Genomic DNA, 14045 nt, shown 5'->3' on the forward strand with positions numbered 1-14045 from the left:
AGCCGTGGCCTGATCAGGCATGGCTGGGTCACCTGGGCGAGGGTGTCTGATGTTTGAAAGACCCGAAACATCCTATGACCCCAGGATACATCACTGAAGATGCGTTCATGTGCAGCAGAAGATGTACCAAATTAATAAAAATAATATTAATAATATACTAACTGTAATGCATTACATGCAACTAAGTGAGTGTTTTTGGTCACCTGGTTCCTAAAGGACATGGGGTCGATGGGGTCCTCAGCAGCCAGAGAGATGGACGACAGTAGGATGAAGAGGAGGATGATGTTGGTGAAGGTGGTAGCGTTAATGATACGATGGCAGAGCTTCCTGAACCTGAACGATAAAAGACATGTTAATTGTTCTCAGTCTGTTTCATGGAGGTGAGTGAATTTCATCTCCGTCTAACTGACGTAGTGTTAAAATGTGCAGCTGTTTCACAGCAGTAAACTGACCGTAGTGTGAGTGCTTTACGTGTCCATCAGGAGGTTTGACTGTCAGAACTAAAGGGAGACCAGTTCTCTTCATTACGTTTATGTTTCCCTCACTTTCTGCTTTCTTTTATTTAATTCTCTCCCAGTGAAATGAGAAGAAAGGATGTGTCGCAGAGGAATCGAGGAAACGAAGTTTACTCTCAGTTCTGACATTGATCTGAGTTTAAGGAGGACTTCTTTAAGCTTACTGTGAAAACATTAAGATGCTGCCACTGCAGGCGTCACTGCTCACAGTTCATCCTCATCATATATGTATCCATATATTTATACCAATACCATCAGCAGCATCGTACTTGTTCTGAGGTCCAAAGATAAAAAACGAGCTTGCTTCTGGCATCGGCACGGCCTCCTCCTTCAGCTGCAGGTCTGCCATTGGACGAGGTCTGGGACTCTCTGGGATCTCGGGGTCCTCCTCTTCATCGTCACCTGGTCAGAGACAGAGGGATCAATGAGCTGCTCTAACCTCTGAACAGTTTGATTCATCGATGATGCATGATGATTTACCAGGAAAGTCTGCAGGAGGGAACGGGTCTTTGATCTCATTTACGTTGGACTCAAACTCGTCAATTTTTAGCTGCACAATTTTAAAAGAAAACAGTTCAAAGAAATAACGAGGGTGAGATTCATTCTCATGTTGTATGAAAACCGTCTGATGCCTCACCTTGGCGGTAGTCGAGGTGCCTTCCGCACCTTTGGCCCTCTGTTCAGCTAACTTCTTAGCCAGGTTAGCTTTCTCCTCTGTAGCTTTGTCAGGCATGTTGGCTCTATGATCAAAACATGAACAAAAGGATAGCTGTAATGTTGAAGAAATTTAAAGGATTTTACAGCTTGAATCATCACGTGCTGATTAAACATCTCTATGTTACATACGTTATTTTACACTGCACGACTTACTGGAAACAGTCGCACATTGGATTTCATCATCACTTATGAACTAATGATTGATGTTTCTGATGACTGAACGCAGAGTCCCTACTATAACAAAAACTCAATGCTTTTATTTGTACTCACATCATGAAGTGTTTTCAAACCTGAACCAAACAACCAAGAGTGTTTCATGTTATACCTACATGTTAAAAAGGAGTCAACAGGTGCTGTCTTGTGACAAAGCATCAGTATCTGATGACCTGCAGTGAGAACACGTCATACTTTAACAAAGAGGAAAACTTACCTGAGAGCTTTCTTACGTTTCTTCTCCTCTGCTTTCTCTTTCTGAGCCAAAGTCAGAGACTCGGCTTCAGCCAGATTATCCACAGCGATCGCCAGGAAGACGTTCAGCAGGATGACTGAATACCGTCAAAGATCAAGCTTCAGGGATTGTACAATTTCAAGGGTCTGCTCAAAGTCATTTTAGTGATATGTGAAAAACAGCATTCTGTCCATTTAAATGTTTTACTGTTTTTCTTTTTTGAATTTTCTTAAATTCTAAATTGCGTCGTAATTTACCTCTTTATGTTAATTAAGTTATGAGATTAAAACTTAAGATACAGATTTAAGTTGTGCCTCAGTTTTGTCAGTGTCAATGGCAGTTTCTGGCTTTTTATACGTCCAGAGACTTATTGTGTTGGGCAAATAGATCAATGGAAGCCACTATCTGTGTTGCCCTCCACACTGCCTTTGATCACAAAGAAAGACCTGACACATATGTCAGGATGCTTTTCTTGGACTTCAGCCTTTAACACTGTCATTCCCAACAGCCTAGTATCCAAACTTCACACACTGGGCTTGAATACAACTGCAACTGGACTCTGAACTTCCTTATGGGCACAAATATGAGTCCTATCCTGCATGCCTTCTTCCCCCATGACATGCCTACCTGTCCATGCAATAAACATGACCACAGTCATAGGCCTGATCTCCAACGATGAGTCATCATACAGAGGTGAGGAACCTGACAGCCTGGTGTTCTACTAACAACCCCATTCTTAATAACAAGAAGACAAAGAAGATTGTTGTAGACTTTAGGAAGACTAAGAGAACAAACCCTAGTCCGACATCATTTGTAAGGCAGTAGAGAGAGTCTCCAGTTTCACATTTTTGAGGATGTACATCACTGAAGACTTCCGCAGAGTATCATCACATACTGCAGCACAACGTGGTTACAGCTGCGCCAAGAAGGGCCAGACCGCACTGCTAAGGACCACCAGGGCAGCCCAGATTATCACTGCCAGCTGCCAGCAACCGAGGACATCTATCAGGCCCGCTGCTGGAGCAGAGCCTTAAACATGTCCGTGACCCAACTCACCCTGACTACCACCTCTTCCAACGACTCCCCTCTTCCAACCAATACAGAACAATACACAATAAAAAAAAAAACCATACACGCACGACAAAACATAAAACAGCTTTTCCCCCTAAGCTGTTAAACACCTGAACATGGCCTGAACTGGACATTAACGATGTCCCCTGTTGGCTCAGTGGTCCCCTATTGCTAAAGGTGTAATAACAAGGTCCTCTGTTAGATAGGTAAACAAGTACACACACACACACACACATATATATAAGCACTCTCTCTCTATGAGGATACAGTTTCCACAGACGAAAAGGATGATGAAGTAGATGCTGACGAGGATGCCGGGCATGCTGGGTCCTCCATGAGCCATGATGCCATCGTACATGACGGCATTCCAGTCCTCACCTGTCAGGATCTGAAGAGAGGAGAAAGTTTATATGTGAGAGCTGTAACTACTCAGGAAGCTTCATCATCGTAAGAAAGCAAAAAAATGACACAGAATCGACTTATTGACATTGAGCTTTTGGCCCACCAATGTTCTATCATTTTAATACTTGTTCCTATGATTGTACCTGGAAGACGGTGATGAGAGCCTGAGGGAAGCTGTCGAATGTGCTGCGGGGTTTCAGATGGTTGGGAAAGTTGAACTTCCCCCCGAACACCTGCATCCCCAGCAGGGAGAAGATGACAATGAAGAGGAAGAGGAGCAGCAGCAGGCAGGCGATGGAGCGGACGGAGTTCAGGAGAGAAGCCACCAGATTACTAAGAGACGTCCAGTATCTACAAGAGGAGGAGAAGATACCATCAGATATTCAGAGTGTCTGCTAGAAAAGACCCTTAAAGGTCTTACAGGAGATAAATGATAAAATCAAACACCTTCAGACTCAGAAGACCATCGTCGTTAACAATCAGTATTTAAACCTCAGCCTTTTATCATTTCTATGCTGTTCTTGGTAAACTTACACATCTGTACCTCATGGTTTTGATTAAACAAACTGGGGTTCAACTTGCATGAGATTTGGCCACAAGATCTCAAAGCGCGAAAAACAAAACCACTCGAGAGAGAGAGAGAGTTATGGGGAAAGGCATACTGTATAACAACATGTCAAAAATACACTCGAGGCCAAAGCCAACGCTAACAGAGTGTAACATAAACATCAGTGCAACTGATATCTCTGTTGTAGGTGAAGTAAATAAGTCCGGGCATCTCTCCCTCACTGCCGTGTTTCGAGGGGCTGAGCTAAGTCGTGCTGCGTTCAGGAGCGCTCAGAAACATGAGTGATCAGACACGTTCTTACACACAGTTTTAAAGATCGATCTTGGGATTTGTGAATGGATATTGTGTCATTCAAATGAGAATTCGAATCATAAAAATCTATTTTGTAAACCCAGTGCCAGTATGTATTATCTGTTTTTGTTGTAACAGGAACATACGTTGTTGTTGTTGCTCTGTCGGCCTGTCTCTATCCTGCATCTCCCTCTATGCCATTATTTGGCCCGTCGAGGCAGATGGCTGTTCAACATGAGCCTGGTTCTGCTCGAGGTTCCTGCCTGCTAAAGGAAGTTTTTCTGCCACTGTGCCAAATGTTGCTAAGTACTGCTCATGGTGATTCATGTTGGGTCTCTCTCTAAATAATATGAAAGAGTACGGTCTTGACCTGCTCTGTTTGAGATAACTTTGGTTATGATTTGGCGATATACAAATAAAATTTGATTGATTGATTGATGAACAATTGTCCAGCCTTGATATAATAAAAATAATTACATATAATGAATAGTAATAAAATATATGATGATAAATTCTGACCGTGTGACTTTGAGAAGGCGCAGCAGGCGGATGCAGCGCAGCACAGAGATCCCCATCACGGACATGATGTCCGTGTGCACGAGGACGAGCTCCATGATGCCCGTCGTCACCACGAAGCAGTCGAAGCGATTAAACAGAGACATGAAGTACGAGGGCAGACCCAGAGCGTACATCTTCATCATCATCTCCACTGCAAACATGGACAGCAGCAGCTTGTTGGCGTTGTCTGATCGCAGAGGAGGTCGACAAGATGAATGGGAGGAGAGGGATGAAGAGTTATTTAGTTGTTTTAAGACGTATGTAGTCAACAGCATGTGAAGCAGCAATCTTGGATCCCATCAGCTATAGTCTGACGACAATATAGCCTTTGGGGACACGTGAACATGCTGGGGCGTGTAGCCGGCGGTTAGCAATAAACGACCTTTTTGGCGTGCTGAAAAAGAACACGTTCTTCTTGTGATTTACTTAGATTAACGGGTCTTACCTTTGCCGAAAATTCAACATCATGATGCAGATTAGTTAAAGGTCAAACTGAAGCTTTGTCAGGTCAAGAGGGGAAGAAAACTACTCTAAAATGAGAAGTTTGTTGAACGGAGGTCGGATCGATCTGATGCATTCGAGAAAGTCGGGGAACGTGACATCACGTCAGGGAATTTATCTCAAGTTGAATTTTAGATCTAGAATGGTTTGTTAGCTGTTAGCATGCAGATAGAGATTAATAAGAAACTAAATCATCGTCAGATCGTGCTGATGGGAGCCGGATGTCATTACAGTGGATCACGTTCTGCCTGTTTTTCCTGCATACGCCACAGCCTGCTGAAACGTGATTGGTCAATATTACTCGGGCTACAAGCGTACTACAAACAGAAACCAGCACACTTGCCATGAAGTCGTGAAGCCAGACACCCCCGTCCCTGCCTACAGATTCTACATTTCTGTGTAGAATCTGTAAATAGAGATTAGTGAAGTCGTCACAAACCTTAACAGCAAGACTAGGTCCAAACCTAGTATGTGGCTGACCGCATCAGGTCTCCCTGAACAAAGTATCCAGAGCCGTATAAACAGAGAGTCCCGTCAGTGGAGGTCCAATATGCTTACAACTCTCTCTCTCTACGGCCCTAAAAGTACCGTCACTCACTCAGTCAGTCACATGCAGACCTGTGTGTAAGGCTGACCCGGGCACTTAAATGTGTGTGTGTGTGAGTTGTTTCATTCTGACCTTGCCAGTTTGTGAGTCTCTCAGACTGTTTGTGGTGTTCAGTGGCGATGGCGAGCGTGTTGAAGAAGACGAGCATGATGACCCACCAGTAGAAGAGTCGTGACTTCACATAAACTCGACATCGACGCCGCAGCCAGCGGTTCCACTTACGAGCCAGTTTACTGCACACGGAAAATAAAAACTGTTAAATTCAAAACTCGTAGCGATTAAAGAAAGCATAATGATTAATTGATGCTCAGCTCGATCCTGTCGATCTGTGGTCCTCTACAGAATTTTAAAATTAAAAGCATTTCAGTATAAGATTCAGGTCTCAGATTTTAATGTTTAATGTAATTCCTGTCACCTGTAGAACAAGTGAAGCAGCAGGGGGCAGGAGAGCACAGGAAGGAGTTATTTTACTTTATAAAGTAAACTTTAAGAACATTATGTTCTGTCTGTCTCAAATCCAGTCAGCGAGGCAGCTGAGGAACATATATATAATTATTACATCTCCTAAACTTACATATTAAACATTAAAAAAGTAAAAGTTCACTGACTAGTAATAAATGATGAGCTGCATCGTGTCCATCTTACTGACACTTCCTGTTTCCGATCCTCCATTTTCTGTGTCCAGCAGACCTGAGGACACACACACACACACACACACACACACACACACACACACACTTATGACACATATCCCACATAGAAGTTGAGGAACACTCGTTTGATCGTATCAAAGTGAAATAGGGAGACAATGGGGAGGAATTACAAAGCGGAAGTAAAGCGGGACAGTGGGTTAAAATGAGGGAGACTCGACAAATGGGGAATGTTGGCAGGTGTGTTAAAGTGTCTCTGTCGGTCCTCCTCACCCTGTCCCTCCTGGTCGTTGTCCATCACTTCTGCCTGAGTGATCCACTCCATGTAACCCTTCAGATCTTCATCCAGCTGCTGAGTCTCCCTCAGCTTCTGAAACTCTCCTCTGGACTTCGCCTTCTCTCGCTCTTTAGTGAACTCTCTGAGCAGAAATAAGTCAGAAAGGACTGGAATAAATACCTGAACAAAGTGATGCAAAGATGTGGGACAAATAATAAGAATAAATTAATCATTTAAAAGAGATGAATATTCTGGACATCATACCCACTGAGCACGCCCAGAACCAGGTTGAGGACAAAGAAGGATCCTACGAGGATGAGTGTAGTGAAATAGATCCAGGGCCACTCCATTCCTATAGCATCATTCACCTGCCGGACACAGCAAACTGTGTCTGTAAGAAACAGCTCAGGTGGTAGAAATTACTCTGTGTCTGAATAAAGTGTCTTAAATAAAGTGTCTTTCTTGAAACAGTTATAAAAGAAATCATTTATACTACTGATACTGATGTCTGACCCAGTACAGCACGTCGGTCCAGCCCTGCGTGGTGATGCACTGGTACACCGTCAGCATGGAGAAGCCCAGGTTGTCAAAGTGAGTGATGCCGTGGTTTGGACCGGGCCAGCCCGCCCGACACTCTGTGCCGTTAATCGAACAGCGACGACCGTTTCCTGCCTGAGCACAGGGGGACGGCTTCTCATTCTCCACTGTGGCTATGATGTCTGAAGAGGGTAAATATAAAGAACAGGTTAATATGTACCGATCAGCCATAACATCATGACCACCTGCCTAATGTTGTGTAGGTCCCCTTTTGCTGCTGAAACACTCCTGACCCATCGAGGCATGGACTCCACTAGACCTGCGAATGTGTGCTGAGGTATCTGGCACCAAGACGTTTGCAGCAGATCCTTTAAGTCCTGTAAGTTGCAAGGTGAGGCCTCCATGGAGCAGCACATCCCACAGATGCTCGATTGGGTTGAGATCTGGGGAATTTGGAGGCCAAGTCAACACCTTGAACTCTTTGTCGTGTTCCTTAAATAATTCCTGAACCATGTTTGCAGTGTGGCAGGGCGCATTGTCCTGCTGAAAGAGGCCACTGCCATTAGGGAATACCGTTTCAATGAAGGGGTGTGCTTGGTGTGCGGCAATTTTTAGGTAGGTGGTACGTGTCAAAGTAACATCCACATGAATGATAGGACCCAAGGATTCCCAGCAGAACATTGTCCAAAGCATCACACCGCCTCCACCAGCTTGCCTTCATCCCATTGTGCATCCTAGTGCCATGTCTTGCCCAGGTAAGAGACACCCACGGCCATCCACATGATGTAAGAGAAAACGTGATTCATCAAACCAGGCATGGGCACCCCGACCGGTCCGCGGCTACACAGCAACATACACAACATACTGTGATGTTCTGTTTGTGACACCTTTCTTTCAGAACCAGCATGAACTTTTTCAGCAGTTTCAGTTACAGTAGCTCTTCTGTTGGATCGGACCACACGGGCCAGCCTTTGCTCCCCACACACATCAATGAGCCTTCCTTGGAGCACTTTTGGTAGGTACTGACCGCTGCAGACCGGGAACACCCCACAAGAGCTGCAGGTTTGGAAATGCTCTGACCCAGTCGTCTAGCCATCACAACTTGGCCCTTGTCAAAGTTGCTCACATTGACCATTTTTCCTGCTTCCAACACATCAACTTCAAGGACAAAATGTTCACTTGCTGCCTAACATACCCCACCCACTGACAGGGGGCTATTGTGCTATTGAGATAATCAACATTATTCACTTCACCTGTCAGTGGTCATCATGTTATGGCTGATCAGGTTAATGTATATCTACGAACTGTTTTAAAGCTTCTTCTCGACTTCTCACTATTTCCTTTCTCATCGTTCTTTAAACTTCCTGTTTGTGTCCTTTCACATTAAAATCATGTGAACTGCAGCAGTCCCACTGTACTGTCTGTGTTTAGACATGACACTGATATTAGTTCCACTTAACAGAATTCATTTTTGCACAAAATCAGAGACTTTCTTATGAACGATGTGTTAAATAAGGTGAGTATAAACTGATCCACCAATCAGACGGCTGCATACTTCATAAACATTCAACCCTCTGAGCTGTAACTGAACCTGTGCCAGTGTAGTAGCAGGTCTTGTGCATCTTGCACTTGAACAGCTCAAGGCCCATGATGGAGTAGATGGTGACCATGAAGAGGACGAGGAGGGTGATGTGGAAGAGAGGAAGCATGGACTTAAGGATGGAGTTCATCACCACCTGCAGGCCTGACGGAGGAAAGAAACAGGACATAAATGAGTGATTGTGATAACTGTATTGATCAGAGCAGGATTACTGATCAGACCGGTGACTCACTGGGAACTCCAGAGACCAGTCTCAGAGGTCTGAGCACTCTGAACGCTCTCAGAGCTTTCATGTCGAAGCCTCCACCCTTTTCTCCCACCGGAGCCTCCACCCCGCTGATGTGGTTAATGGCATCCACCGCCACCGTGAACAAGCTGCAGACAAAACATTATATATTCAGAAACAGAACAGGAGACATCAACATGATCATTATTCAACATGACACCGTGGAGACGCTGCTGGTCAGATTGGTTTAACTGTGGAGTCTTTGAAGCTCCGTCTGTGATCAGAGGAGCTGATGAACTGAATAATAATCAAAGCCCAGTTAAAACACTGTTAATTTAATTACTGATATTCTCACATGGGGAAAAACAACATAAATATCTTCAACTGAATATACAGTGTTCTGGTTTCTGTCTGTAGTCCGAGTATTGACCAATCACGTATCAGCAGGCTTTGGTGTATGCAGGAAAAACTGTCTGTGTGGAGAGCAAAAGAGGAGGAACACAATCCTCTGTAACATCCTGGTTTCATTGGCTTAATCTGAAGACGATTTGTCTTCTTATTAATCTCTGTAAACACACATTAGCATGCTAACAGCTAACAATCTGTTCTTAAACGTCGTCTCTCAACTCCAACTCTATCCTTACTGCTCAAGGTTCTAGGATTGTAAACAATGCAGCGCACGGAGAAGGATGTCTTGGCCTGAAGTTGTTTCACGCTAACCGCCGGATTCACCAGAAGCCCTGAAAAGTTGGGTGTCGCTCCCAGAGGATGTTTCGTCTTTAGAGGATAGTTCAAAGGTCAGAGATTGGACCAACAAGTTTGAATATGTGAATAACTATTCAGTAGTCTAATTGTTAGAGAAAAGGAAATCATGTAAATTTAACATAACAAACTGAATGAATTATTTGTCTCACTGACACTAAAAGCTTTTCATCTTTAACACATCACTCAGACTCATGTGACATCACCCCTCAGAGCTAATGTCCTCTTTAAGACGCGTTTGAAACATGTGTCATTGTTCAGGTTGGGTTCACACAGACCTGTTCATAACACACCAACAGAACCTGTGTGAAAGTTTTAATGAGGACTAACACGGACAGGTCATGTGACTAGCTGTCAGAATAAATCTTTTGCTGCTCTCTGATCACTTAAAGAGTACATTAAAGATGTTTACACCTGCCACAGATTATTCCAGCAGTAAGAACCTCGTCCAGGTCGACTGAAACTCTGAGAGGAGGAGGAGGCTCAGACTCGTCATCACTGACTGAACGTACGTTTGTTACTGTGAAGCTAAAGTTTGTCCTGCTGTAACTCGCCAAGTGTGTGTGTGTCTAGTACAGGCATCAGATCCAATGATGAAACACTGAGGCTTCATGCTCCCCTTAAACAACAATGATTATATTACTGATATCATTCAAAGGGACAACAGGAAGTGTTTTTATGAGTCGATGGAGTCTGCGAACACAAACTGAACTCACCCGACAGACACACAAACAAAGTCCAGAATGTTCCAGCAGTTTCTTAAATAAGCGTCTGCATGGAAGAGAAACCCGTACGCCACGATCTTCAGGAAACACTCGATGGAGAAGATGATGAGGAAGATGTACTCCAGGCTCTCCTGAAACAACAAACAACAACATCATCAACAACAATAAAAACAACATCAACACAGCAACATCATCAACATTCACCGCTACCTCTTACACGCCTGCTTCATGGCGTGTGCATAAATGTGCACAGCATCTCTCTTGATTTGGAAAAGCACTGTGTGGGATAAGCATAGGTCTGTGCAGAGCTGTGTGTTCAGTGTGGGGGCACAATGGAAGGAGAGAAGTTACATGAGCAGACCAAAGCCTGGTCTACTAAAAAGGAAGGCTGTAATCCGCTGTGTAAATAGCAACATGCCTGCCTGCAGGAACACCTGACATTTAAAGGTAATGAGAGCTGACACTGTGATTGGTTTGATCCAGGCTACACTGAAAAACACACCTATGAATAATAAAGACACTTAATCCAACCTCTTTGCACCCTGTGCCTAACTTTGCGCCCAGATTGTGCACCACTTCAGAAGCAAAAGGTATTTTGGCATGCCCTAATAGACTTTTTAAATAGGGCCCCACATGTTTAGGTTGTTATTTTATGAGCAGTTCATGGTATTCACAATCTAATGTTAAGTTTAAAATGTGTAAAAACTTAACAAATGAGACTTCCTGCTGTTTATGTGATTTATTGCTTTAATGTTAAAATGTCAGAGTCTTTATGATTTAAACTTCTGGTCACATGATCAGCCTCATCTTTCTGACCGCTTTAGTTTGATGACGACTCTCACAGAGGAACGTTTATGAGCTCTCCCGTTTCAGTAGCAGTCTATTTAAATACACAGTGTGTGTGTGTGTGTGTGTGTGTGTGTGTGTGTGTGTGTGTGTGTGTGTTTAAATAGACACACAGCTGAGTCACATTGATATCTGAGATCTATATTGTCCTTGTTCTCTGTCCTTGAAAGAAACTATTTAAAATACCTAGTTTGTTAAGCTGAGTTCTGAATCTCTGCCTTAAAAAAGACAAAAAATCTAATTAAATAACAAAGAAAATTAAGTTAATGTTTAAATTTTTTTGCTCTATATGTTCTAATAAATAGACTGTGAATAAGAGCCTGTATCCACCAACAGTTTGTTTGTAATGTCACTTTTCCCTTACCGACCAATCAAAATTAAGAAGGAGCGGGACCACTGGTGTCAACTTTGTCAACAGCAATGGTGGAGGAGAAGCTAATCCTTTTGTTTTTTTCGAGGGTACAATTTCCAGGTGTACAGCTGCTGCTAATGCAGGTCACAATTCCTTTACATTGTTCTTATGTTTCCTTTGTAAAAATGTCATTACATAAAAGGAAATATTAAGCATACAGAGCAATTTAGATTTGATTATGCAATATTAAATTATATTTTATTATATTATGGATGAGCAATCAAAGAAACCTGGTGGTTGAGAAGATGGCTGCATGGTCACGGATGAGTTTCAACCCATGAAAATCAAGGAGTCTTAATTTCCTTAAAGGACAGCAGCTGAGAACAACCTTCAGTATCCAAGGATTGGAGATCCCCATGATACAAGAACAAGGAATACAATGCCTTAGACGGAATTACGACAGTATCCTGTTGGACAGCGGTAACATCAAAGACTCCATGGCTCAACTAAACACCTGGCTCACAATAATTGACAACAGCCAGGAGATAGGTTAAAGGTGTGGTGCTTGAGCAGTCAGCGCAATGCAACTGTCCAAAAAAAGGAAAGTCAAACAAGCCAGCAAGACCATCAAGTGTGGCAGGAAATGGAAACCCCAGGAAGCAGTAAAGGAAGCGGAGGCATACTGGAATCATCAAGAGATCATCGGAGCGGTTTGTAAGGGACGGCAGGGGCTTGGAACTACAATGCCATGAGCTGGAGCAAGGCCAAAGCCAGTGGCAAGAGACAACTTGTGGCACAGAAGGTCTGAGAGGCAGCGGAGGAAGACCGGAGTGTGAAAGTGGTAGATCTCGCAAGGCAGGGTCAGTGGAATAGGAACAGGTAGTTGAGCATTTGCTGTCTTGGAAAGATCTCTGGGTTACCGATCAGGGCAAGCTTCCTCCTGCGCGCCGTGGCCAACCTTTTGCCAACTCCCAACAACCTCAGGGTTTGGGGCAAAGAAGAAGATTCATTCTGCAAGCAGTGCGGAGTGGCACCCTGAACCCTGGCTTTTTCCCCATCCAAATGGGCTGTTGTGGATTCCTATCAACATCAGTGCGCTACTTCTTGGTTGTCGTGACAAGAGCTCGCAGTTAGAACCCTGTCACAAGTGAAGGTCAATTTAGTATTTGCTGCCCCACTCAGGCGAGGCATACAGGTTAAGGGGAGAAATGCCTGTGACCCCAGGATAGCTGCTGAAAATGCAGAAAGGCGCAAATGCTCTGTCCACCCTGCGATGGAAAACCATCATCGGTAGTTAAATCTTGGCACGCTTATCTCAAACATAGCTCTTGCAGTTTGCAGTTTCTGCTTGTAGCAAAGCATCTTTGATGTTTATTTCACCTGTAAATATTCCATCTTTACTCAAACAGCTCCGGTTCTCTGCAGACATACAGATAAATATTAAGTTATATATATACTGTGCATGTGTGTGTGTATGTGTATGAATACACACATACACATTATACTGTAAATATAAAGTTAACTTAACAACATGCACTGCAGTTTTTTCTTGATAGTTTTGTTCTGCTGTTCCCACGTTTGTTGAAAGATAATATATTTTATAGAAATGTTTGTGGCCCCGACTGACCTAAACCACCATAACACACTACAAATCATTACACTGTATTATCACACAGCCACACATTAACACACACACACACACACACATGCTGACGCACCAGGTTGCTGTTGGTGTTGTTGCTGTCTTCCTCAGGCATGGGCAGGTACACAGCCAGAGCAACGCAGTTAGCAAAGATGGCTAAAAGGATGATGATCTCAAAAGGTCTGAAGGGGATTTAAGGTAGCTAACATGGCAACGAAAAAGAAGCACATGGAAATCATAGACTGTATAAAAAGATGTACAACAGGACAGCTCCCCTAAAGTGAAGTCAAAACCTCTCTATCTCTCTCTCCTATACTGACTCTATACTATAATATACAATACTGACTATATAAAGCCTGCAGTATAGGTCATAAAGCCTGCTTTATAATAAAGCTTGTCATAAAGCCCACCTCCTCCATGTTAACAGATGGGACATGGGTCAAACTATATAATCAAAACACATGTCAAATACATTTTTGTCAAACATGGTTTCTGTCATTATAGTTAGTTCTTATCATAATGATTTATGTCCATTTTTCTGACAAGTTTACTTGTAATTAGTTATAAAAAGGGGGTGTGACCTCATGATTGATGGCTCTGTTGACAAATCAGGCTCCTGCAGCGTTCTGTTTCCAAGCAGCAGAGTAGAGCAGGAACGTCGAGAGGAGACGTAACTAACACTAACACTACAGTCATTGAACTTTCAATATCTGCTTCAGACCAACACAAGAAGCTGCTGCAGACTGAGCC

General features: G+C 43.4%; 1 protein-coding gene across 2 annotated transcripts in view; it reads right to left on the reverse strand.

Annotated features, from left to right (window-relative positions):
• The window catches only part of LOC138605855 (dihydropyridine-sensitive L-type skeletal muscle calcium channel subunit alpha-1-like), a 29966-nt gene that overhangs the window by 14566 nt on the left and 1355 nt on the right, over positions 1 to 14045 (reverse strand). For both annotated transcript variants that reach the window (XM_069678309.1, XM_069678308.1), the window contains exons 2-18: positions 13372 to 13477; positions 10447 to 10586; positions 8975 to 9117; positions 8734 to 8886; positions 7119 to 7324; positions 6870 to 6973; positions 6602 to 6747; positions 6287 to 6368; positions 5751 to 5911; positions 4532 to 4757; positions 3297 to 3504; positions 3019 to 3139; positions 1663 to 1777; positions 1153 to 1255; positions 996 to 1065; positions 785 to 917; positions 204 to 333 (exon numbers count right to left, since the gene is read on the reverse strand). In XM_069678309.1, the coding sequence (XP_069534410.1) occupies positions 204 to 333; positions 785 to 917; positions 996 to 1065; positions 1153 to 1255; positions 1663 to 1777; positions 3019 to 3139; positions 3297 to 3504; positions 4532 to 4757; positions 5751 to 5911; positions 6287 to 6368; positions 6602 to 6747; positions 6870 to 6973; positions 7119 to 7324; positions 8734 to 8886; positions 8975 to 9117; positions 10447 to 10586; positions 13372 to 13477 (2347 nt within the window). The remainder of the gene's footprint in view (positions 1 to 203; positions 334 to 784; positions 918 to 995; positions 1066 to 1152; positions 1256 to 1662; positions 1778 to 3018; positions 3140 to 3296; positions 3505 to 4531; positions 4758 to 5750; positions 5912 to 6286; positions 6369 to 6601; positions 6748 to 6869; positions 6974 to 7118; positions 7325 to 8733; positions 8887 to 8974; positions 9118 to 10446; positions 10587 to 13371; positions 13478 to 14045) is intronic.

This window comes from Semicossyphus pulcher, unplaced genomic scaffold, assembly GCF_022749685.1.
Source record: "Semicossyphus pulcher isolate SPU_LCO1_2020_fin unplaced genomic scaffold, fSemPul1.0.p SCAF_3, whole genome shotgun sequence".
Classification (NCBI taxonomy): Eukaryota; Metazoa; Chordata; class Actinopteri; order Labriformes; family Labridae; genus Semicossyphus; species Semicossyphus pulcher.